The sequence below is a fragment of the Emys orbicularis genome, chromosome 1, assembly GCF_028017835.1.
Source record: "Emys orbicularis isolate rEmyOrb1 chromosome 1, rEmyOrb1.hap1, whole genome shotgun sequence".
Taxonomy (NCBI): Eukaryota; Metazoa; Chordata; order Testudines; family Emydidae; genus Emys; species Emys orbicularis.
The window spans coordinates 46416827-46444174 of NC_088683.1; the positions used below are offsets into that span (position 1 = coordinate 46416827).

At 40.7% G+C, this 27348-nt stretch overlaps 1 protein-coding gene across 1 annotated transcript in view; it reads right to left on the minus strand.

Annotated features, from left to right (window-relative positions):
- Positions 1–4701: 4701 nt before the first annotated feature.
- The window catches only part of PTPRZ1 (protein tyrosine phosphatase receptor type Z1), a 196499-nt gene continuing 173852 nt past the window's right edge, over positions 4702–27348 (minus strand). The window contains exons 16-31 of the mRNA XM_065401331.1: positions 26009–26029; positions 25746–25842; positions 24370–24452; positions 23447–23581; positions 20442–20576; positions 19401–19564; positions 18587–18670; positions 16748–16883; positions 13647–13793; positions 12351–12444; positions 11744–11817; positions 10342–10470; positions 9415–9561; positions 7437–7579; positions 6286–6421; positions 4702–4842 (exon numbers count right to left, since the gene is read on the minus strand). Of these exons, the coding sequence (XP_065257403.1) occupies positions 4702–4842; positions 6286–6421; positions 7437–7579; positions 9415–9561; positions 10342–10470; positions 11744–11817; positions 12351–12444; positions 13647–13793; positions 16748–16883; positions 18587–18670; positions 19401–19564; positions 20442–20576; positions 23447–23581; positions 24370–24452; positions 25746–25842; positions 26009–26029 (1866 nt within the window). The remainder of the gene's footprint in view (positions 4843–6285; positions 6422–7436; positions 7580–9414; positions 9562–10341; positions 10471–11743; positions 11818–12350; positions 12445–13646; positions 13794–16747; positions 16884–18586; positions 18671–19400; positions 19565–20441; positions 20577–23446; positions 23582–24369; positions 24453–25745; positions 25843–26008; positions 26030–27348) is intronic.

The window sequence follows — 27348 nt, forward strand, 5'->3', positions numbered from 1 at the left end:
ACGTGCCAGCTCTATTTGGGAACTGACACACATTTATTAAAATCAATAATCCATCACAGGTTGAAGATTAGGGAAGATTTCTTATGATTCTTAATTTCTTTCCAATATGTGTTGCTAAAGAGATTAGCCTAAGGACTTATGTTTTAAATAACTTGTCAGGCATGTTAAGATGATGAATGTGATTGCAGACATCGGTGGAAAAAATCTTGGAACACCACTTGATTCCTTGGCTTATTATTTTAAAATGGACAGTATTTCTTTCAAACTACAGTTTTGTAGCTTGAAAGAAACACTGATTTCAAGGGTGAATTTTCAAAATAGGACCGTTCCGTTTTGCTTTTAGTCTGAGTTAGATTTAAGAGCTACAGTGGAGTGTATTTGCCTATAAACCATTTTGTGTACTTGGATTATATATAACTATTTTTAAGTGGAAGAAGTGGGGTAAAAATAGAAGTTGCCAGGGGAAAAAAGTATGACATTGTGTTGGGTTATGGGCCAGTTTTCCTAGCGCAAAAGCTGGAGCAGACACGAGCTTTAGGGTTACTTGTGCTGTTGCCGTGAATCATACTGTGTGCTGATACTATGGTGAGGAGAGGAAATATAAAGTAAGAGGAATGGGGTTTGGGAAACAGCCATAAAATCAAAATTAACCTCACTGGCACTTGCACCCCGGTGGATTAAGAGAAATAAAATTATTTTGGCTGTGTTGTTGGAACAGAAGAAGAGAGCCTTAAATTCCATAGCTTCCCTGTTTGAACTACTTATGCAAAGGTTTCAAGCACTTGAGTGCTTTGCAAGAGGTAGAATCCAGTTGCCCAGGCCCCTTCGAGGAAGATGTCTTCTGGCAAAGAAGGAATATCCTACTTCTTTAAAATACAGCTCAGCTGAGGGTTGCAAAGATGCAATTTATGGAGTTTTACAATGTTATAAATTAATGTGTATTTTTGTGGGCGTGATCAGGTACAATATACATGGAACTCTTTCATTTTATCAAATGAAGAGACAACATGCATAAACTACAGAGTATCTGTACAAACCTAAGTTAGATTTGGTTTTTAAAAGCATTCTCTGACATTCAACATGGCTAAGACCATATAAATAATACTTCATCGTATCCACATACACAATGTACCCTATTAAGCTGTATTTCCTACCTAACCTAGAATTAGCAATGTACAAATATGACAAGTAACAGTGCAAGAGAACCAGAATAACCTTAGCAGCAAGCAACCTGATTCACAAAGAGAGGCTCCTCTATTTCCATATGAGTTATTTGTGCAATTGGTTGACCCTTTGAATTAGGGAGGCAGGGGGCTGCATAACTATAGAAGCAGATGAGGTCAAGTGGAAAATGGGATTTAACAGAATAAACACATTGGCACAATTTTAGAAGACAAATTATGCATTGTCTTGTTTTGACTGATTCAGGTCATCCACTCATACTTGAGATTTCATCAACATGTTATACAGCAAAATGAATGAGTTTGCCTAATTTTCTGGGAAAATCCATTCTACTTAGGACTTGTCAACGTGGTCAGTTATGTGCAGCAAGTCAGGGTGTAACTCTAGCTTGCTGTGTTCTAGTTGGTCATATGGAATCCTGCTACTGTGCACTCAAAGTTCTGTAGCATCCTTTGATGTACAACTATTTCAAAGTGAGTTCTTATAAAATGAGACTCCCCGTTGTTGGAGGACTAAGACAATGTTAAGGCTCCAGAACTGTAGGCAATAAATGAGAGAAGCTGAAGACAAATTTTTATCAATGATTCCAGTGGCGCAGGAACACTTTTAATAGTGTGGGTGCTGAAAGCCAGGGCCCTTACCTTTGTCTGCCTCTTCCCCCTGAGCTTCTGGGGGTAGGGGGGAGGGGCCAACAGTCAGGTGAGAGACCTTATCAAAGGCTTCCTGAAAGGCTAAGTACAATATATACACTGGATCACCCTTGTCCACGGTTGTTGTCCCCCTCAAATAATTGTAATAGATTGGTGTAGGGTTGCCAGCTGTCTAATCACACAAACCCAAACACCCTTGCCCTGGCCCCTGCCCCGCCCCTTCCCTGAGGTCCTGCCCATGCCCACCCTTCTCCGAGGTCCCGCCCCGTTCACGCCATCTGCCCTCCCTCCGTCACTCGTTCTCCCCCACCCTCACTCACTTTCACTGGGCTGGTGCAGGGCGTTGGGCTGTGGGCTCTGGACTAGGGCCGAGGCGTTTGGAGTGTGGGAGGGGGCTCTGGGCTGAGCCTGGGGCAGGGGGTTGGGATGCAGGAGGGGGTGCAGGGTGCAAGATCTGGGAGAGAGTTTGGATGCTGGAGGAGGCTCAGGGCTGTGGCAGGGGGTTGGGGTGCAGGAATGGGTGAGGGGTGTGGGCTCCGTCCAGGCAATGCTTACCTCGGGTGGCTCCTGGTTGGTGGCACAACGGGGCTAAGGCAGGTCCTCCCCCATCTCTGTGGCCCCTGCGGGGGGACCAGGGTGCTCTGTGTGCTGACCCTGTCTGCAGGCACCATCCCCACAGCTCCCATTGGCTGCAGTTCCTGGCCAATGGGAGCTGCGGAGTTGGCGCTCGGGCAGCACACGGAGCCCCCTCCAGGGGCTGCAGGGATATGCCGCCCGCTTCTGGGAGTGGCGTGGGGCCAGGGCCTTAGCCCCGCTGCGCCTCTAGACTTTTAGTAGCCTAAAATCCCCCAGTTTGCTGTCAGTAGCCTCTGGGAAATAGAGTCTGATTCTGGGAGACTCCCGGTGAAACAGGGAGGGTTGGCAACCCTAGACTGGTGAGGCACGCTTTCCCTTTACAAAAGCTGTGTGGACTCTTCCCCAACATAGCGTGTTCATCTGTGTGTCTGATAATTCTGTTCTTCACTACAGTTTCAACCGATTTGCCTGGTACTGAAGTTAGGTTGACTGGCCTATAATTGCCAGGATCATCGCTGCAGCCTTTTGTAAAAATTGATGCCACATTAGCTATTCTCCAGTCATCTGGTACAGAAGCTGATTTAAGTGATAAGTTACATACCACACATAGTATTGTGCAATTTCATATTTGAGTTCCTTCAGAAAACTTTGGTGAATATCATCTGATCCTGGTGACTTATTACGGTTAGTTTGTCAATTTGTTCCAAAACCTCCTCTAATGACACCTCAATCTGGGACAGTTCCTCAGATTTGTCACCTAAAAGAATAGCTCAGGCTTGGGAATCTCCGTCACATCCTCTGCAGTGAAAACCAATGCAAAGAATTCATTTAGCTTCTCCACAATGGCCTTATCTTCCTTTGAGTACTCCTTTAGCACCTCAGTCGTCCTGTGGTCCCACTGATTGGCAGGCTTTCTGCTTCTGATGTACTTAAAAACTAACACCAACATTTTTTTAAAAAGTCTTTTGCTAGTTGCTCTTCAAATCCTTTTTTGACCTGCCTAATTATCCTTTTACACTTGCCTTGCCAGAGGTTCTGCTCCTTTCTATTTTCCTCAAGTGTACAAAGGCCTCCCACAGTGCTCCGAAGAGCTCCAAGCCCAAGTAGGTCGATCTTCTTCTGCTTCTAAAATCCATTCCCCTCTCATTGCCACAGCATTTCTGCCTAGCCTCATATCAGATCCCAATATGCCCCCTAAAAATCTAAAACCAACGGTGTCAAAGTAAACTGGTTATTGTTACACTAGCCTTATGAGAGCTCAATCACAACAGGATGGAGCGAAACCAGCCTGGAGGAGGCAGGCCAGAACTTAGCACTCATGAAATTCACATAGGAAGTTTTTCTAACATGGCCTTGAGCCAGTAATATTGTTCTTGATGAGTAAAATGTCTTCAGTATTGATGATGCACATTGTTTACTGTGCTAGGCATAGACTGGAATATTTATATTTATTTTTTCAATGCCTTAGGTAAAAACAATTAAAACAATGCCAAGTACAGATGTTATTCTCATAAAAACTTCTCATTTCAAAACAACTGAATTTATATTTCCCACAAAAAGTTAAAATTCCATGCACATATATGAAGGTTAATCACCGAAGATGCACAATAGTATATCAGGAGACTTTGTTAAAATAAAAACAGATACTGAACTACATCATTATAACAATGCAATTACACAGAACTAGAAAACTGACTCTGTAGTAAAATATAAAAATCTACAATTATAAATATAAATTTGGTCCATGGAATCACTATAGAAGTATTTACAGTAAGTATCAGGTTACTAGTCTAAGTATCTACTGCAGTCTTAAAATGTTGAATATTATAGAGAACAGTATTTTATTTACATTCTACTATATTAAAAGTTATATGGATTGCTATAAATACAGCAAGTAAATTGGATACTAAAAACATGACATGTTTATTTGTAGTTGAGAACCCCCCTACCATCTATAAATATGATAAATTTTAAATTTTAAAAGTAAAGCCAGACAAATTGAAAACTAATACTGAAAAACATACCACAATTTCATTCTTAGAAACACTGTAAAATTCAGTCAAGTTAGTCCAGACGTAACAAATGTATTACAAGAAATCTTTCAAAAAAAGGCACACATTGTTAATGATGTGAGTTCGGAAGTAAAATCATATGCCACAAAAATAACTGTTGTTTGTTTGAACAGGAGAAGGGAACAGATCATATAATAACTGGACAGATTTCTCCCTGCATAATTTAAAAATGAAAACAACAATGCTAAATTCCAGGGATGACTGGAGTGTGTGTGTGTTAGTTAAACTAAAGATTCTAAGCTTTCAGCTGCATTTCCATCAGGTAAAGCTGTGCCATTACTGTCCATGGATGCAGAAGGGTTTTCCTCTTGCCTTGTGCTAACAAGACTTAGGATAGCTTTGTACAGAAACTGGTACTGCTCCTACAGAAGAAAAGAGGATACGTTCAGTGTGGTGCTCTAAACAATAATGTTAGATTATTTTGTAATACTTTTACACAAAAATAATTTAGCAACTGATGATGAGTCAATTTGGTGCTATACAGCCCCCCTGCAGTCTAGTGTGTATAACTCATTAACTGATGTGTTAATTCTGTGACAAATAGCCCCCATCTGCATACAGTATGTAACTCCGTATCAATGGCTATTGTGCAGGTGCTCCAGGGGAGAATATTTTCTTGTGCATTTTTTTTAATATAGGGGGTGAAATCCTGGTCTCACTGAAGTCAATGGTAAAGCTCCTATTGACTTCAACAGGGCCAGGATTTCATCCATAATGTGAAATGTTCCCGTAACTCTGGAGTAAGGGCACTGAACCTACTCTAGGTTTCCATTGGTGTAACTGATACAGATTCATTACAGAGAGGACAATTGTGTGCTGAATTCTGCTATCTGTTCCTACATGGACTTCACTGGAGATTTGTAATCTAATACTGTTATACCCTTTCCAAAACCACAGTGAAATTGATCTTAAGTGATCACTCAATAGATCAAGAAAGATCAGGGTCTCAGTGGCAGTAGTAGTAAACTTTTACTAAAAATTGATCCTAACCATACCAGAAATATTCAGGTGATCACTCAAGAGTCTACTTCAGGGCCGCCCAGAGGGGAGGGGGGGGCAAGTGGGGCAATTTGCCCCAGGCCCCGGGCCCCACCGGGGCCCCCACGAGAATATAGTATTCTATAGTATTGCAACTTTTTTTTATGGAAGGGCCCCCAAAATTGCTTTGCCCCAGGCAGGGCCGGCTCTAGGCACCAGCAAAACAAGCTGGTGCTTGGGGCGGCACATTTTTAGGGGTGGCATGGCCAGCGCCAGAATGCCGCCCCTAAAAATGTGCCCCGGCCGCCCTAGCTCACCTCCGCTGCTGCTGCCGCTCGCGCGCCACGGTGCGCGAAACAGCTGATTCGCGCGCCGCTACTCGCCCTCCCTCCCAGGCTCTCAAACCTGGGAGGGAGGGGGAGATCCCGAGCGGCCGCGGCGCGTGAAAATTGTTTTTGCTTCGGGCGGCAAAAATCCTAGAGCTGGCCTTGGCCCAGGCCCCCTGAATCCTCTGGGCAGCCCTGGTCTGTTTGGGAGTGTGCATGTATTCCTTGGTGAAATCAAACCATAATTTGCAGATTATAGTGCACATTTTGTAACGGTATAGGAAGTACTGCACTTTCTGATTGACAATTATTAAATAATATTCTATCAAGTAGGCTTAATATATTTAGTTCTTTATATGAACACTTTATTTTGGAACACAGTTTTGCTTTAACCAATGAAGAGATTCACACTGAAAAATGTGATTTTGCTGCTCTAACTCTAATTTTGCCAAAGATGCTACATATATTGAAAAAATATACACATTGGGCTTATTTACTTACAATGTCTGTGAAGACTCCTGGCCTCATCAAATTTATCATCTTAGCTACCTGATAAACATCCATGGAACTTTCATTTTCCAGCTGATGCATGAGTGTTGTTAGTGCACAGAAAGTACCTGCTGTCACTCCTCCATGCCTTTTGAAAGTTAAAACACACAAAAGAAATATTGTATGAACTGGGTCATATTCCCACAGATGGAGAAGATGCAGAAGCCCTCTGAATGCATGGGGTGACACTAGGGTGACCAGATGTCCTTATTTTATAGGGACAGTCCCGATATTTGGGGCTATTTTTATATGGGCTCCTATTATCCCCCACTCCCTGTCCCCATTTTTCACACTTGCTATCTGGTCTGTGCTGCACCTATGAGACACTTTGTGCTGCACCTCTAGGAAGTACAGCACATAGGGAGGATGGCCACTATGGTGGCTTTATGCTGCTTTTGCACCCTTCTGATCCTTGGCTGCTTCAAGGCTACCAGTGTAATTTAGACACCCCTCTGGCCTGTTTTATGGCAGCCTTCATGGACTTCCCTATGGGCAGCAACACAACCAGGAATCGATGCAGCACTGTCACAACACAGCCCAAAGGCAAGCCCCTCTTGCTCCCATGCCTTTCCTGCCAGACCCCCTTCCCCAGGGCTTGAGGGGGTCCTCAGGAGGCAGCTTTGTGGCTGTCTCTACAGTGCCTGCACCGAGAGAATCCTTCCACAGCTAGAACCAGAGCTTTTTAGTGCTCCTTTATGCTGCTCTAGCACTTTTCCCCATGGTAAAGGGGCCAGAGCACGGGTGAGGATCTCACCCATAGTGATTTCTAAAGACCAGTGTCTAAATTGTGTATTTACTTCTCGCTATACTAAAAGAATGACACAAAATTTTTTAATCTCCATTGGATGGAAACTGGTTCATCTTTCAGATTATCCAAAAACAAAGACCCAAAAAGAGAACATTCTTGATGCTGAGTCAAGTGTTTCTCTTGCTGATGCAGCTAAAATAACAGGATGGTTCTGCTGCTTTTATTATTTGCTCTCTCTATATGCTTTAGGCCTAATTTCAATGGGTCAGGCTCTTTAAGAGAAATTAGCATGCGTGTGGTGGGCTAATGCCCATGTATGTAGTATCCAAAGCAAAGCGAAAGTTACAATGCTTACTCATCGTGCACTATCATGGGTCCATCTCTGTTGGAACTTTCTTCTTTTATGATACTTATAAGTTCAAATGTTTTACTAATAGGGCTATCAGGATTTGGCCATTTTGGACACTGAAAATGCCTCACTTCAAGTACATAGTCATCCTAAAAGGAAAATGTCATGATTAATAGTTTTGCATAAATCTAGCTCTTCAAAGAACAGACTGCCCTTGTATGGTGTCTTGTGGAGAGTTGCGTACACTGTCAATGCCTAACACACACAAAATAATTTCTACAATTTTCTTCCTTTTCTCTATTACAACGGGAAACAGATGCTCCACAAATAACCTAGCAAAAATGTGACTTGTTTTTTCAAGACGAATATATCAAGTCTTAAATTAAACCCTAAGAACTGAGTCTTGCAAGGTATTGACTTCGAGCTCTACCAAAACACTTAGGTACATGCTCAAAATTAAGCATGTGAGTAGGGTAAAGTCAATGGATTAGGCAAGGGTGCTCAGTACTCAGTCTTTCAGGACTAATCCCTTAAATTCCTGGGGTTAATTTGGTAATACAACCACATTTAACCTAGAATTTCTATGATGTTTCTATGAAAATTAATAGGGCATTTGTACGATTAAAACAACAAGGCAGTTTTGGTGTCTCTGTATGTGTAGTTAGTGTCTATGTTCTTGATGCTATAGCGTTCCATTCATGCAATTACTATTACTTATTATTTGTATTATCATATGCAAAGACCCTAGTGGGAGCAAAGCCTCATTACTTTGCACACACATAGAAACACATGTTCTATCCCCAAACAGTTTACAATCTATGTCCTGGATCCACAGAGGTATTAAGGTGCCTAATCCCCAGATTTACACCCCTGTGAGACGAAGCTATGCTGACATAAATTCCCAGTGTACACTAGCCCTTACTCTGGGCATCTGGAACCTATCTCCTGCCTGAGCGATCCACAAACTGGAGGGAGATACATATTCACACACCTATCTTGCCTGTAGGGCCCTGTCTGGTAGGCAAACTCAGAGACTGGGTAGCACAAAACATCTGGGTGTTGGGGCTCCCTTATATCCTTCAGCCCAGTGGTTAGGGAGCTCACCTGGGATGTGGGAGAGCACCAGATCAAGATCTGATAGAAGGGATTTGAAGAGTGATTAAGTACCTATTAGGTGAGTGATCTGGTCACTGCTCTATGGATTATTCTAATATGGGTCTCCCTCAAGCTCTCCTACTGAAGTTGTTCCACTTAAACAATTGAATAATGAAACATGAATTGGGCCAGAGAAAAAGTGAGAATCACTATGTAGTCTACTGATTAGCGTACTCTCCTGAGAGGTGGCAGATCCATGTTCAAGTCCCTTCTTCTCATCAGGGAGATTGGGGACTTGAACCAAGGGGTCTCTTGCATCCTTGATGAGTACCCCAACCATTGGACTAAACAGTATTAGGGAATCCGAGCTTATTCTCCACTCCCCCTGGTTGTTTTGTGTGGAGCTAGGCAGCCTCTGAGCATGCTTACCAGCTCGGGTCTGCAAGGCACGATAGGTGTTTGCCTGCCTATTTCCCCCAGAGACAGGCATCTCCCTTCACCCCGGACTTCAGCACCTATCTTTGTGAGAGGGATGAGGCTTAGGATACACTTCTCTCGTCAGCATCTTCCATTGGCTAATTTAGGCCTTTCCCCACCTAGTGTGCTGGCTTTTGGGGATCACGTTTTAAGCTGCCTACCTCTCCCCATTTGTTATATAGGGAGCCTATGTGCCTAATTAAGGCTTTGTGATCACAGTTTATTCCAGTGTTTTCTAATCACCTAAAAGTTCGGCGTTGTGAAGCTCAGGGGTGCAATGCCTTAGTCCCTCTGCGGATCCTGGCCTGTGTGTTTAAAGGACCTCGCATATTATTTATTTTAATGTTAAAACCTTTACAATTTAACTTCAACAAATCAAATCCCCACAAGTGTACCACTTTAATGATGTTACCTGTGTAGCTTCTAGAATAAAGTCTTGGATTATAAGCTTTTCCTCACTAGACAGACACTTGTGTTCTTCAGCAATCATAGTAACTTTAAAGCTCTCACAATTTATAGGCTCATCTTTGTTTGGCCAATAAACAAATTCATCCTCAGCCTAAAAAAAAGCCACAAAGTTAAGTAATTTTCTTTCCAGTTCTCAAAATAAAACAATACAATGTAGATGCTTTGGTAGAGAAATAATGCAAAATGTATGTAAGTGACAATCTTAAAGTTCAATTCATGAATTTAAATTTGACAGGATTAAAAATGTCTTTTCTTGCAGGCACAATTATTTACAGTTCTCAGAAGTTGCCCTGATCACTAAGGCTAACTTAAAAGTCTTTCCCATTTATGAAAAGAATAACCTTTATGAACTGTTTGCAGAGAAAGTGAGACTGTAGATTTTCGTGTTCACAGCTATTTCTCAGATCACAGAAGTTTCTCTCAAGCATTTGCATGACTGTCCTCCAAAATGCACACTCATACACAGTCACCTTCCCTTTCCTCAGGTCTTACCCAAAACATAAAAATAAAAACCCTGAGATGTTTCTATAGCATATGCCACTAATCATTGAAGAGTACATTAGCTCATTCTTAATGTATACATACAGCTCCAACACTTGAGCATCTCTCTCAGTTTTTACTCAGAATAACTACTATTGACTTCAGTTGGAGTTTGCCTGAATAAGGCCTCAAGAATTGGCCCACAGTGAATAACACAAGCTGATTTCCCATATGTTTCAGATCAGTACTATCATATTCTTTTAAAAACTGTATTTGGTAGAGTCTCAGATTCCATAGCCAAGTTTTGTGTTGACCTGTTTGGTGTTTTTAAATTAGGATACTATTATAGCCTACATTGGATCAAACCACAACAATTAGCCATCAATCTTACCATGTTCTGACTATCAGGAAGCATGACTATTAGCTGAGCATTATGGTCCCATATCATTCTCCAGAAATCCTTGATGGTATGTAACAGGGGATGCTGGGTAATAATGAATTCGTTACTTTGATAATAACCCTGCAAAACAAAAACATCAGTCTGAGAATTGATGTCCAACAATATATATATTTAAATGAAGCTTTCACTATACAAAGACGGAAGTCTAAAAAACAGAGCTAGATTGGCCTGTATTTCATGTGACTCCCAGGAATAGAAATTCAATGTATGTCAAATAGAAAAGGAGAAAACCAATAAAAAACAAAAAATAAATGTTCAAGTTCCCCCCCCCAAAAAAATGTTTTGCAAGCAACAGAGAGTTAATGGTGAACTGCCAACTCAAAATAAAAATGTGTATTAGCCCAGACATATGTACTGATTGCTCTGCCCTAGCCAGGCTTCTGCAGGGACTCGGGGTACGCAGCAAAAGAATAAATTCAATTTCTTAAAATAATTATTCTTTCTCTCTGTGAAATCCTCTAGCATTAATTATAACTTCCCTGCTTTATGAAAGAAAGCCCAGACATACCTGCCAAATGTCACTCATCAAGAGTGACAGCTTCTGCTGTCACTCTCACATATGCCTGGTAAAATGTCATGCATAAGCAGGACTGCAGGCCGTGAGCAAGGTTTCCCATCAAGTCCTCCTACCAGCTGACAGAGGCCACTCCTAGAGCTTTTGAATACCCAGCCAAGGCTTTCTCCTCCTCTCTCTCCCCCACTCACTGTGCTGCACTGAGAACAGTGAGGCAGGATAAGGGGAGGACTAAGTGGCCAACACAGTGGATTCCTGGCCCTGAACACATTCCACGCTCGGGAGATGGCCGTGGTGTGAGGGAGACAACAGCGAAGGGGTTACAAAGGAATCCAAAGGAAAAATGATGCAGGGGGAAAAGCGGAAGGCGGGAGGCAACACTTTGTGGCTCCTGCACAGGCACTAAAACATTCATAGACTGGTCCCTGCACATGATCAGGGAGGAAGCGAGGCTATGGCTCCCCTCCCCCAACATGTGGACACTGTTTTTGCCAGAATGATTCACTGAGGCCTGAAAAAACTTGGTAGCTTTAATTAACCTTTGAATCTCGCCCATAAGTTGTGCTAAATTGTACTATTTTAAAAGTGTTGTGCGTTCTTACTGTATGCTGAGTCAAACTGTAATGTGTTTGAGTGGACTTAAAAACAATTCCAGTGCAGCATCCACCAGGGAAGAATGGAAAGTGTGAAAAATGAAAGAGAAAGCAGAGAATCCCTTCAAAATAAAGACTGTGCCACTAACATGCAGATATCTGTCAACTCTAAAAATATATATAGCAGTATAGAGTATTTTTCAGCAGACCAGACAATTTGACTTACCATAATATAGGAAGCATTGATGTAGTCTGTACCTTCACCAGATAGTGATGAGATACCCACTCTAGATCTTTCCACTGTAAAAGAAAGTTGTGAACTAGTCTATATGTTGTACTGTCTGGCTCATGTGTTATAGTAATGATAATAAAATAAAGATCCATCAAACAGGATAAAACATCACCCAGCTCTCTACCTTCTTCTCCTAACAGTGGCTACTTAGGGCAGGTCTAAACTACCCCTTATGTTGATATAATGTACGTCGCTCAAAGGTGTGAAAAAAGTCACCCCCTTAGTGACGCAAGTTACAGCGACCTAAGTGCTGTGCACACTGGTGCTATGTCAGCAGGAGATGATCTCCCGCCAACATAACTTGCGCTTCTCACGGAGGTGGAGTAATTGTGCTGATAGGAGAGCTCTCTCCTGTCGGCATACAGCATCTTCACCAGACACACTACAGCGGTGCAGCTGCATCAGTGCAGATGTGTTGATGTAGCACTTCTAGTGTAAACTAGCCCTGAGTGTGAAACATTATTTCACTAAAATTACATTACAGGAATCATGGACCTTCTGCCCCACTGCCATCGAAAGCAACTGATTTGAACAAGCTTACCAGGGATGATTGATGAAGTTCTGTTCTTTTCTCTGTTACACTGTTTCAGTGCAGTAGAATAATCACACTGCTGTATATTAGATTGGCTCAGTAGCTGAAACAATAGGAGAAAGAATCCTGTTACTGTACAATGAAGAAAATAGAGATGAACTGTAGAGTTAGTTATATTAAAATCAGCTTACAGTAATGTCTTAATTAGATCAAGTCATTCACATTTGTAATATAAATGCTCTAATAATTTTGGCTTTCAAAGGAAAGGAAGAGTGAGGGAAACACCCACTCTCTGATATTATTTGGTTTGTTAGAATTTGGCCTTCAACATTTCCTCCCATTTACACTTGGGATCCAGCCTGTCACGTACTTTCAGCTACGCAGCACTGTTAGGGATTCCCTTCTGAGCTCACCAACTCCTAATTTCTCCGAAAGGGTCATTGTTGAACAATCTGAGGTTCTGCTTTCCCCCCAGGGAGTGACTATGCAGCATTACAAGCTCATCCTACCCAGGGGAGTGAGACAAACTGTGAATTCCTATTAATAAGCCTGGTTTATTCCTACTCAGTTGTTAATTATATCGGAGAAATGTTAGTACTGTGCATGTGTGAGTAATGTTCGCTAGTAAATTAGAGCACTAATTCAGTTGTACCACATAACCCAGCAAGTACGAAGGTAGGATTTGTTTTCCTGAATTAAAATTCATTTGAAAAGGCAGATTTCTCACTTAATGGGCCAGGTTCACCCCAACTAGCAAACCTGTGTCAGCCACTAGCACTACAGCTGGGTGCCACGAAGGCAGCGGCTGTAGCAGGGGTGTGTTGAATCAGTGCATCCCCCATCTTCTCCATGCCACACCTCCTGCCCAGCCAGTGCTGCCTACTTTTGGGGCTGTGCTGGCTGGCTCTGCCTACCCTGCAAAGCAGATTTCAGGCACCTTGTGCCACTACAACCCCTTCCAGGCAGTCTTTCCACCACTGGGGCCCCTCTAGCAGGGACACTTCAGTAAATCTGGCCCAATCCATCTTTTAGATTGTGTTTCCAGCCCTGGTTTTCTGAAAACATGGCTTGTTTGAGGTCGAGTTCATGATTAGGTCTTTTTACCCAACATGTGCTATGTATTTTTGTGCTGCTCTAGATCGAGTCTCAGCAGTTATGAATAGAGAAAACTAATGGAAAGCTGTGGTACAATCAGTGACTTCATCTAGTCTCAGACTTTTCAAGCCATTGTTTACTTGTGATGGGTCAGAGTATAAAAATGACACTGCCCTGACACTTTTCATTTTGACATCCATGAAAGCTTACCTTGAATTGTTTCTCAAGCTTTGTCTTTCCTGTTGGTCCAGGTATTAAGAGAATATTAACATAGGCATGAATGTGACTGTCAAGAACTTCTGTTTCTTTACTGAGTATGGCTTCAACCAGTGCATCATGAATAAAGACGTACTGCTCCTAGTAAAATAGCAACAAACATCTTACGTCTAACAATTGTCAGATTGTTCCCATGAACACCTTCTTTGGTTAAACTGCAACTGTTGGCTCACAGCAACCTTTCTATATGATTATGAATTCTTCCCATCTTACTGCTATGATTTAGTCTGTTGAAATTTTATTTAACTATATAACTGAAGAGAACTCAAGATGTGCCAAAAACTTCTTCAGATGGGGTCTGGGAGCCAGAAATTCCCTGCTGACTATGCCAATGACTCTCCATTAACTGGGTACCATAAAAAAAAATCTATTCGCCTTTGCCACACAGCGGTGTGTGAGGTACCACAGATCTTCTGTATAATTAGAGTAGGAATAATAGTGGTAACTGTGATATTTGTTGGCTAATGGTGAGCAGTGTAAGTAGAGACAATCAGGAAGTCAAGCATCTTTTTAATTGTTTGAATGGCAGCAGCAAAGCCTGGCTTTCCAAAAATATACCATATGTATACTGTATGGGTTCCTGAAGGGGGAGGCCTCTTAGATGTGACCACAACAGACTGTGTCCCTTTATAGTGAAATGTAATATTAAAACCCAGAGGTCCAATAAAATCACATTGTGACCAAATCCACCCCTGTAGCCACACCCTACACAGGATTAGAATAACCTTTGTACGAACTATTAATATAGCTGTCCTTAACATAGAACCCCAAGAGTTACTGGCAGGTCCTCTGTTGAATTTTGTGAGGTCTGACCCGATGGAGGTAGATATGGAATTTACAGCCCTATCTTTTTAACAGAAAGTTCAGGTTATTAACTGATCATTTTCCATTAGTCTGGTTACACAAAATAAAAGACTCCAATTCTAAACTGCTCCAATAGAGTCTCATTCTCCAAGAATATGATATGGAAATTGTGCATATAAAGGGAAAAGAGAACATGGCGGCAGATGACCTGTCCAGGAAAGAGGGCTCTGATTTTCTGCCTCTGAGTCAGCAGTGGCTAACCCTCTTGCAGCTTTATACGGAGGGAGGTGTGACTGAATTCACCCCTGTATTCACACCCTACACACTATTGTAATAATCTTTGTGCTAAATATGTCTTGTGAGGTATTATCTGAAAACTAATAACTCACTGGTCAATAATATCATGATGAAATGTGTATAGTAACTTTATACGTAAAGTTATGAATTCCATCTGAATGATGTTGGTAGCACATGTTCAAACCCAATGAGGCAGGAATGGTCAAGTGGGTCTTAAACAAAGGAATGTGTGTTTACCTCAATTTACATATAAGTTGTAAACAGGATCCTCAGAAAGGGAGAGGGGGAAAGACAGGAGACAAGGAAAATTTGCATTTCAGCAAACAGAGGTGAGAAGAAACAATGTGCAACCTCTTACCACCGGACACCATGTCTCCTTTATTGTTTGAATGAACTTTAACTAGGGGTAACCTTCAGGAAAATGCATTTCGAAGGGTGACTGATCTATAAAAACGAGGGGCAAAAACACCTCAAGTTACCTCTCCCTATCAATCTCCCTCTTTTTCATTTAAGAACACAAAAGAAACAACCTTTGGACTTTAGGAGAAGATCCTGACCTGAAACTTGGTCAGCAATGTTACTGGAAACCTGTGGTAAGAATTTCACCTTGAACCAAGTCGAGTTTAAGTTTAGTACTAGGAAGTGTTTATCTATATTTCTTTTTCTGACTTTAATGCCTCATACTTGTACTCACTTAAAATCTTCTTGTACTTAAATAAACTTGTTTTATTCTTTAATCAAAACGAATCTAGTGTTGTGCACTCTGTTGGTAACTCCATTTGGTGTAGCAGACTGTTGTACGTTGATCCCCTTAGAGGGGCAATGGACCTAATATGTCTGAAGTGTCCAGGAGAGGGCTGGACAGTGCAGAACACACATTTTGGGGAGGAAATTGAGGACTGGGAGTGTATTGGGGTCACCCTGCAAGTAGTAACCAAGGCTGCTGGAAGCCAGAGTGTGGCTGGTGTTTGCTGACAGGCTGCTGGGAACAGTGTTGCTGGGCCAGAAATGTGGCTATACACAAACACTCAGGGTGTGGCTTGCATGCTGGCAGACTGTGAATGGACCAGATGGGAGCTACAGCAGCAAAGCATTGTGAGGCACCCAAGTTTGCAGGGCAGGTGTGACACAGCCCCTCACTGGTCTGAATTGCACCCCGAAATGTCATACTCATATGCTATGCATGGCTGGTGTTGTATCATATCCCCATCTGTTCTGAGAGACCTGCAATTCCTACAGCCATAGGATGAGTTAAGAATGGAATGATAGCCTTGGTCAGAATTTTCCAGCCAGCCTCTTACTTAGCTCTATTCCGCTGTCTTCTTTGCTATCACAATAAGTGTCTCTCCCCCAATTCCTACGGCTATAATGTGTTCCCTCTCTCAACCATTTTAACACTTGGTCATTTGTGGCTACTTTCTTCTCTAGTTAAGGTATTTCTAAGGCATCTATCACCACGGTATCTAACCACCAACAGCATCTGACTCCAGCTCTTGAGGTCTGAAATAGACTTCCCTATCCCCTTCCTATTTATTGTTTCTCTTTGACATAACACCATTCTGCCTATCTTTGTGCATCACTGGTACAATAGCCTTTTTATATATATCATTTCATGCTTCAATCCAGATTACTGAACTATTGACGATTCTATAAATGAGCTCAGACAAAAATGCCTAAAGCTCCCCCAGAAAAGTGCAAACGTTGCCAGCCCCAGCTGCAGAGGTCACTTGCCTGCTCATTGCTTAAGGGAGCAAGAACAAACTCTAAAAGCAAAGGAGGGAAACCAAGCCAGCAGGAAAATCCTGAATGGTGATTGGTCACCATCCTGCCTATCAGAGCAAATGAGGAGGAGGAACCCAGCATCTGTGCTGTTGGCAACTGAGTCACAGAAGCTGGCTTCAGTTTACTTACCATAATGCATATTCTCTTCTTACCTCAGTCTGCACCAAGTAGTTTCTTTGCGTACGTATGTGTTTTAAGAATCCAAATATGTTGACTGTCCCTTCATGCTGAATTTGCTGCAGCATGCTGTCTAATACTATGTATGTGCCTGTTCTTCCAACCCCAGCACTGTAAAACAAACAAACAAAAATGCACCTGAGTCGGAAGCAGGGTGAAAGAACTCACGTGGGGTGAATTACTGCTCCTTAGATATCAGTTTTTCAGTGCAAGCTCGTACATACCTATATTACATATAACATGTTCAGTTACTCTTAGTGTAAGGAAAGTGCTGAAGAGGAATCTCTCCCCTTCCTCTCTATTCATCTTTTATTAAAGGGGAAGACTTATTTCTCATCTCCTTCAACCACTCTCCCTATATCCCAGTTTAAACAAGACTTGTGACTTCTTGTTGGTTTGCAGCTTTCAGGCCTCTTATGCTCCAGGTATCCTTTGAAGCAGGTGCACTTCAGAGCTTTGATGTGCCCAGAATCCTCTCTGCTGATACACGTGACCCTTCAGACAAGAGGCTACATTTACCACACCTTACAAATTCAGACACTGCCTAGGGATCTTTCAAAGGAGATATTGCACTGAGGAAGATCCTAGGAAGCATCAGAACTGTTGAAAGTACACTAGCAAATGGAAATCTTACTGCTCTTCAGACATAGCCCAGAAAGGCAAACAAAGTGTGAGGTCTTCCTAAATAAACAAGAGGAAGAAAGGGAGCCAACCTAGTTTAGTCAATGGTCAGTTGATCAATAGTTTATAAAAATCCTATTGATTGTGTAAGAAGGTCATTGGTGTTCAAGTATTTTAGGACTCATGATAGTGCCATAGTCTGATGTTAACACCAAATTTTGCCCTAATGCAGCTTACCTGTGCAAATCCCATTCAATTTAGCATGCACATATCAAAGGCAAAATTTGTCGCTTATGCTTATAACCCTAACCAAAACTTTTCATGAGAAACTAAAAAAAGAGGTACCTTTGAAGCAATTTATCTTTTTATCCCTGGATTACGGAACACAATCCAGTTATTTAACACAGTCTTAAATCCCACAGTGATGCATGTGATATAAAAACTTCAATACATAAACAGTTAGTTTAGGTTTCTCATGAATAGTTTGGGTTAGAGTTGTAAAGTCAATATTCTGCTCTTTGTTACATAGTCACAATTCCATTTACGTCAACTAGAATTGTATGTATGTAAAAGTGCAGAATTGGGCACCAACATAGTAATGTAAAACTGAATAGGTCCAGGTTAGCAGCAAACTATTAGCCACATTAAAATACAAATAAAGATTATCAGGCCCCATATACCCTTGTTAGAAATGACAAACATGAAATAACAAAAGCACTGAAATAAGAAAATAATTAAGTAAAATTTCATAAAAATAAGAGTATTTTCACCTCAGTTAACCTGGAAAGGTAACAAGAGAAGTTAGTGTCATACCATGAGATTCCTTCTAAACTCCATTACAATCCAGAAACAAACAAACAAGAGGTTTATAAAACTATTTGCAACTAGAACCCTGAAATTTGTACTTGACCCAGTGGAGAGGTCTGAATGAAGCCATATAATTTAGCATTGTTAAGAAATTATTGAGGGCTATCATATTGCTGATCTCTCTGCAACCCATTGGAATATATCTCAGTGTTGGTATTTCTGGAAAGCTCCAATTTTGGACTTCTGAAGAACAATCAGAGGTGGAGATATCAGCATAACAAAGAAAACTTGATCAATTTTTTTCCAGTACAAAAAATGTTTCAGTAAAATTAGATCATCCCAAAACAAATTATCTTCAACTTGCAGCATTTCTATGGCAACTTTACCTGTTGGCTTCATCAGTCTCAGCTCCAGAAGGACAGAATTCATGAGGAGGTTCTCTTTTCAAATGTTCCATCAAAGATGAGGTACTATAGTAGAAAACCAGAACCTGCTTATATATTTTCCAATAATCTGGTCATTCACTGGTACTGTGAAGTTATCCCAGGTCCTGTAGGCCATTTTAAACCAACTTTCCCTGGGTTGCTTCAGTCTCAGTGAGCACTACCAGTACATCTGCCTAAAGCTTGCAGCACTGTCAGAGCTCAAGTAGTTTCCCCTGAACTCTCCTCTATTTCAAACCATTGATAGAGCACAGAGTAATGATACAAACAGCAGAACTATAGTTCAGCAGGTAGTATATTCAGTCTTCTTTTTTGCATAGTCTCCTTTTAGAATTACAATGCATCCCTGCACCAAAGACCATATGAGCTGAAAAAATTAGAATACATATTTTGGCAGAAGTGAAACAATTACTGCAATACAGGTATCAGGAAAGTCCTTAGCGACCCAAACTGCAATATATATACGCAAAATAAATTAAAAAGAAAAGCAATTTGAAAAAATATATATATATATGTAGCACAGAGCAGCATCACATTGTTTACAGTCACTGGGTGATTCATAGTGCTGGCATGGCCAGTTGATTATTCAGCCTTACAAAAGCTACAGCTACTACATAAAGAATTTAGTGTTCTTTCATCAGTAATTATTAAATATTAAAGTGAAATTCTGCCTATAACACCATTGAAAAATTATTTTTTGTGCAAAAAAGCAATGCGATAAAAATCAGAGTGAACTTTACTGCAGTAAAAACCACACCTGCAATGAACCACAACAGGCCCCACAGCATGGCGCTTAGCATATGATGCCTTTCGCACAAATGTTAGGACGGGCAGAGTATATTCTGGAACACCCATATCAGGCCACTGGGTATAATGATACTGAGTAACTACACGTCCACTAGACCTTCCTTTCTGGGAACCCTGAAACAGAAAATAAGTTATATAAGTAAATAGGCCAAGTCAAAGCAAGGTCATTTTCTCACTGTTTTCTTTATATACTTAATATTCTATTTTGCAATTGAATTAACATAATCACTATTCAGTATAAAGCACACCAGACCCCTAAGAATACTGGTAGTGAATCATACAGTTATATGTACTATAATGGCCAAATTGTGCCTTCCTTATTAGGAACACAAGGGGTCTTTCCACTGACTTTATTGAGTCAAAACGCATGCTGCTTTTGACTTCAGTGGAGCCAGGCTTTGATCTGCCTTCATTAGGGCTACTCCTGATTTACAGTGGTCTAAGTGTGTATCAAGCTCGTATTTCCACTGGGATGCTTAGACAAGCGTACGTCCTCCCTCTCCCCAGAACAGCTCTGCCTCTTAAACTGAATCATCTAGCCCTAGATATGGAGCAAACATTGCTGAGCAAAATGATTTAAAATCAGCCTACTTCTTTTTTGTTAGACTTTTTCATTCTGAGAATTCCCCCTGCTCACTAGTCTAAGTGATGTCCACAGCAACAGGCTTGTATGACCACAGCCTGTCCCCTGCCGGTAGTATTACTGCTGCACTCAACTTGCTTGCTACGAGGGCAGAACATGTGGCCTCAATAGCAATTTCCCTTAATAAGTCTAACTGGGCATTAGATTGTGGTTATACAGCTGTGAGGCCATCATCTCCACATTTAGAGAGCACTCAGGTAAAACTCGCTGTGACGTCAATGGGAGTTTTGCCTTGGTAAGAACTGCAGGATTCAGTCCTAAGTTTGTATCAAAACAGTTGACATTACAAGATTCTGAAAATCATAAAACATCCCTGTGTCCAAGACATGCTTTTGGGATATCACAAACCTTTTTGACCTTGGTGTTTCTAATAGTAAAATTCCTCACAGTGTAATAAGCAAGTACATGAACACTCTTCTGAGTGACCAGAAAGTTTCCATATTCTTCGCTACCATCAGCAGGCCAGTACTGGTCACACTTTCTCTGCCATAAAGAGAGAACACAGTGTCAAACTACAGAGTTAAAATGAGCAAATTTAAGGGCACTATAATCTACAGAAGTCAATGGAAACTCCAAGGACACATAGCAAAGGTTATCTCTGCTATCCCCTTATCAGAGCAGGTGTTTATTTTGAATCTCAAAGTTGGGCTTTGCATTTCTTTCACTCTCTTCAGAAGCAAGAATGTTGTAGAAAAGAATCCTTAAGGACAATTATTGACCAAATAGCCTATTAAGTATTAACTCCAAAGAATTCAGATCACCCCATGACATAGAAGAAGCTGCAGAAAGGGAAGGCATATTTGTGGTGCCTCTCCTACAGTTCTTCCCTCAGTTGTGTAGGGATGGCCGTCTCTTGGAGAAGCGGAGTCTACAATTACAGAATAGGTCAGGACCCTGAGAAGATGCCAGGGGATGATAAATCCCTCTGCATGGATTGCAAGGGATCTCCTAGCAGCATCTCCACTCCTGTGTTGTCTCTGTTACTGGCTTCTCCACCACAGCTATGCAATAGGGGAAATTAATAGTGGTGTGACCAGTGGTAAATTCACAGTGGTGAACTGTCACTGAATTTAACCTCCTTTGCCAGAGAAGCAGGCTCTGCTCATCATGTGGCCCTATACATAGCTTCATAGAGTCCAAGGCCAGAAGGGACCACTGTGATCATCTAGTCTGACTCCTGTATAGCTAGGGCCCTACCAAATTCACGGCCAGAAAAAACACATCATGGACCATGAAATCTGGTCTCTCCCCTGTGAAATCTGGCCTTTTGTGTGCTTTTACCCTATACTATACAGATTTTATGGGGAAGACCAGCATTTCTCAAATTGGGGGTCCTGACCCAAAAGGGAGTTGCAGGGGGGTTGCAAGGTTGTTTTGGGGGGGTCACGGTATTGGCACCCTTACTTCTGTGCGGCCTTTAGAGCTGGGCAGCTGGAGAGCAGTGGCTGTTGGCCAAACACCCAGCTCTGAAGCCAGCGCCCTGCCAGCAGCAGCGCAGAAGGGTGGCAATACCATTTCATGCCACCGTTACTTCTGCATTGCTGCCTTCAGAGCTGGGTAGCCAGAGAGTGGCAGTTGCTGACTGATGGCCCTGCTCTGCAGGCAGCAGCGCAGAAGTAAGGGTGGCAATACCACTCTGACTTCAGAGCTGGGCTCCCGGCCAACAGCTGCCGGTCTCCAGCTGCCCAGCTCTGAAAGCAGCACCGCCGCCAGCAGCAGTGCAGAAGTAAGGGTAGCAGTACTGCAACCCTCCCTACAATAGCCTTGCGACCCCCCACAACTCCTTTTTGGGTCAGAATCCCGACAATTACAACACCATGAAATTGAAATAGCTGAAATCATGAAATTTACCATTTTTAAGATCCTATGACCATGAAATTGACCAAAATGGAACATGAATTTGGTAGGGTCCTGGTATAACACACGCCATAGAACTCCCCCAAAATAATTCCAGGAGCATATATTTTAGAAAAAACATCCAACCTGGATTTAAAAATGGCCTTGATTTAAAAATCCACCACAACCTTTGCTAAATTGTTCCAATGGTTAACTACTGTCACTGTTAAAAATCTACACCTTATTTTCTGTCTGAATTTGTCTAGTTTCAACTTCCAGCCATTGGATCATGTTATACCTTTCTCTGCTAGATTGAAATGCCCATTATTATGTATTTGTTTCCCATGTAGATACTTAGAGGCTGTAATCAAGTCACCCCTTAACCTTCTCTTTGTTAAGCTAAATAGATTTAGCTCCTTGAGTCTATAAAACATGTTTTCTAATCCTTTAATCATTCTCATGGCTCTTCTCTGAACCCTCTCCAATTTATCAACATTTTTCTTGAATTATGGGCACCAGAACTGTACACAGTATTCCAGCAGCAGTCACACCAGTTCCAAATTCAGAGGTAAAATAATCTCTCTACTCCTACTCAAGATTTCCCTGTTTATGCATCCCAGGAATGCATTAGCCCTTTTGGCTACAGTGTGACTTTGGGAGCTCATGCTCAGATGATTATCCAACACAACCCCCAATGTTTTCTCAGAGTCACTGGTTCCCAGGATAGAGACCCCCATCCTGTAAGTATGGCCTACATTCTTTGTTCCTAGATGTATACATTTACATCTAGCCACATTAAAATACATATTGTTTGCTCATGCCTAGTTTAGCAAATGATCCATATTGCTCTATGTATGTGCCCTATCCTCTGTATTATTTACGAGTCCCCCAATTTTTGTGTCAGCTGCAAATTTTATCAGTGATGATTTTATGTTTTCTACACCTCACCCTCAGAGTAGCTGTGGGGCCTGGAGAGGGTAGACCAATAGTTGTTGCAAAATGCCAAAATGGTTGTTAATGTAGCTATTCTTATAATTTTAGGTTATTATAAACTTGCTTTTACCTTTACTGAATTTTAAGAGATATTTATAATTACTTTCATACACATAATGCTTGGAGATTATAATAGCTCACATACTTTTGTTTTTTGTTGCTTTTCTAATTAGATGAAATATGTATGTTTATTAAGGAAATCCCTTGGAAATCTCTTCTTTCTGTCAATCAGTGATGGACATCAAGTGTCAAAGAAGATGACACCTTGTTAGCCATAAAATCATATTTATTATTTCCAACTGTGTTTACACAGATTCTGAGATGCAGCGTTATGGCTTCTATTTGTATTAATGGTCTATATTATTTTCTTTTATACTATATTTTGAAAGATGTATATAAGTATTATTGTGACTTCTGCTTTGTATAGAATATTTGATACGAGTCTAATCGCAAATTGTAAACGTACGTAGGCTGTATATGTAGGAACCATTTGGTGTAGATAATATAAAGAAATGGATTCATACCCTTCCTTTCTCAACAAGATTAGTTATCATCACAATGACTTCCACATTATGCTCCCAAATCATTCTCCAGAAATCTTCTGCTGTTGATTTTAATGGCCCTTGAGCGGCAATGTAAGCTTTTGGCTTGTTGTAGCCCTAAATTAAAATATAAGAAATGACACTTGTTAACGTACTGTTTGTATAAAAAAGGCGGTTGGGTAGAGTACATGACATTATATATATGGATACAATAGAAAACCTCACACAACTTCAGGTATTTTTTTATTTGTAACAATTTCATTCACATAAATCCTGTGGTACCGGATACAATGTAAATAGAATTATTATGTTAATGTGTAAAATTCCAACCAAGGGAATAATACCTTACTGTGTATTAGATTACTCTATGTGCTGGCAGAACATTGACATACTAATGATTTGAAAAGATCTGTTATATTAGTGTAAGAAATAAACTAGTATCATTCACATATAACAGGTTTAAAGAATAGGGTAACTAAAACTGAAAAAATGCTGCCCCCCTGAGACCCTTATCTGAATGGCATACACATCTCATGAGATTATCCCAGATAGAAGAATTAAGTATCTATTACAAATATATAATAATATAGAAATTCAGAACTGAAATACTCACTCTGTACTGCCATACCACATTATGGTATAAAAAATCATCAGCTGTTCTGAAGCCTCTACAATAACTGAACACAAGAACATGTGTTCAAGATAGAATCGGAGATTTATCTTCATGTTGATGGTTTGTGGATTTAAGTCATATCCTTAAAGAATCTCCTACTAAAGAAGCTTTTTATATTGTTTTGTGCATATATATTTAAGAATTAATCCATTTTTATGAAACCTAGATGCCGCAGTGTCTCAGCTATCTTGGAGATACCTGACCAGATTAATAGATATGTAAATGTACTTACATCAACATAGTTGGCATTGATGTAATCAGTAACTCTTCCATCCTTTTCTGCAAGTTGTGCAAGTTTAACCCTACTATGATCATCTGCAATAAAACAAGTCAAAATAAACACAGCACTCTAGTAAGCATGGTTCCTTTTCTTTAGGAAACCTTTAACAGTGAGAGACGTTAATTGGATTTTAGAATATTTATTCTAAAGTACATCAACAACCATATGCAAGTATTCTGTGCTTAAATATGAATCACAGTCAAAATTTCAGCTGGAGAAATGCAAACTAACATCTGGGATTTGGGTTAGGAAATAATCAGAAACATGTATCTTCTAGAGAAGGGAGAAAGTTGATCACCCTGTGAGATGCACATGTGCAATTCCCTTTGAAGCCAATGGAAGGATGTATGGCTAGATGGTCAGAGAATGTATCCCCTCAGAGATCTATCTATATAGATTCTCATAGTGCCACACATCACTATAGTATCTGAGTACCTCCCAGGTCCTCCCACTAACCAAAATCACCTGGATAGTGCTCCAGTAAAGTGTTGGATAGAAATGGGGAGAATGGGAGAGCAAACAATGCTAACCTTCCCTCCGTTAAGGTGAATCTTCAATAAGGTGAAGTGAACCTCATTTGTTCTGGGGTGAAATTTACACCTCCTGTTGCCAAATAGGCTGAATTGGTCCTATTATCTATACAGCTTTGTTGCTACTGCACCTAGAACACTGTATTTAATTCTGAGGGCCTTGTTACCAGAAAAATATTGGTAGACCAGAGACAGTTCAGAAAAATAGCCACAAAAATGATCAGCAGGCTGAAAGGACCGACATTAAAGAAAGATGAAAAGAGCTAAATATATATACACATTAGCTAAAAATTACTAGCGTGATGGAGAGGGGCAAAGCAACTGGAACATGTGTCCCAGCTAATGAAACTGATTTATATCCAGTGATGGGGCACATACAAACTAAAAAATTGATAAATATGTATTTCTGCATGTGCAGCGACTAGAGATCCTGGGATTCTGCAGATTGCTAAAGAGGATAAATCATCATTATTCCAGCTCAAAGATGGATTAACTTTGGTAATCAAAACATAGCTTCCTTGGCTTTATAATGGCATTGTAATGAAGTCTCCGATTTCTTTTTGTTTTGTCACAGAAGGCCTACACAGGTTTCACTATCAAAAGCTCAGTAGGGCAGCAGAATTTCAGAGAAATAACTTGAAAAGATATGAAAGTCTGTTCTGTAACTCACAGAACACTTCTGCTGAACAGGACCAATAATTATCAGACCAGTGTGATCCCCCCCCCCCGGTGATAATACATAAGTGTACACTTCTCTGCATTGACCTCTAAAATACATAACCAAGCGTGTTCACTTACAAGCAACAATATTTATATATCGATTCTTATTCTTGTTGTCTGGGTGATTAGAGCTGTCTGAAGTAATACCAAGATCTACAGTACAGCTCTGGATTTCCTGAAAAGAAAATGGGCATATGCTATTTTAATAAATATTAACTTACATGCAATGTCTTAAAATGTAATAAATCAACATGAAAACCCACAACTGTATACCAAACTATCTATAATATCTTACAACTAGTTCTTTGCTAAAAAAAAAATGCAGTGAAATAATTCCTTACCTTGTAAAACTCTTTCAGTGTCTAATGAGGGAATGAATGCAAAAAAAGTAAAGAAATCAAATTCCACAGCACACAACAAATGGATAGAAGTGCTTATACATATTACGATTACAATGGAAAACAATTACGGTCATGCAACATATGTGTTTATAATATAGCAACAACGTTGAATATTTTTGAGGCAATGCATGCAAGTAAAAGAAATGAGACATTCTGAACTTGAAATAACTTTCATAACAAAGTCTGACATCTGTATGTATCTCAGTGACTTTGCCTCAGTCTTAGACTCTGGACTTGCAAATACTTATGCATGAGTAATCTCATTGACAGGGCAGAGGCCTTTAGTTATTGGTCCAGGAACTGAGTTAAGTTTTACAGGCCCACTCTTACTCTCATTGAAGTCAACTGCAAAACCTCAACTGATTTCCATGGGAGCAGGATTGTGCATCTTTTCATCTTCATGTGACTATACTCTGCCAGTTTTGGGCTCTAAATTACAACCCTTATTCATACAAGTAGTCTCACTGGACCTAATGCATGTGTAAGGGCTATTTGAATGGGTAAGGGTAACAGGAGCAAGCCCTTAAAAATCCATAACAGTATTCTCAGCATGTAATTCAAGTTTTTATTTTATGGAATGCTTCAATTAAATAGGAAACTCAATCTTCTATAAGGAGCACCTTGTTAAACAGAAAATAACTGGGTGCTGGCTGGTGAGTCTTGCCCACATGCTCAGGGTTTAACTGATCGCCATATTTGGGGTTGGGAAGGAATTTTCCTCCAGGGCAGATTGGCAGAGGCCCTGGAGGTTTTTCACCTTCCTCTGCAGTGTGGGGCACGGGTCACTTGCTGGAGGATTCTCTGCACGTTGAGGTCTTTAAACCACGATTTGAGGACTTCAATAACTCAGGCATAGGTTAGGGGTTTGTTACAGGAGTGGGTGGGTGAGATTCTGTGGCCTGCATTGTGCAGGAGGTCAGACTAGATGATCATAATGGTCCCTTCTGACCTTAAAGTCTATGAGTCTATAAATTCCATTCATTTAAAAATAGTACAATCATGTTTCCTGTAATGTTCTGGGACTCATTTTAAGGCCAAAAAGCTTCCTTTTAGGCTTTCTAAAAGTTAAAAATAAGAGAAGTGGTTACTAGTCATGGTTAAAACCTAATGTCCTGGTAAATTAAGTTTTAAATAGGATTTGCTTTACAGTAATAGGAATTAAAAACTGAAAAAGCTAACTTCTGTCAGCTCTGCAAAGATAATAACTTTAATTTAAAGTCTTGCATATCTTGTAAGTTCTCCAGGAGCAGAGAGAAAGTCAGGGCACATATTCTGGGGCA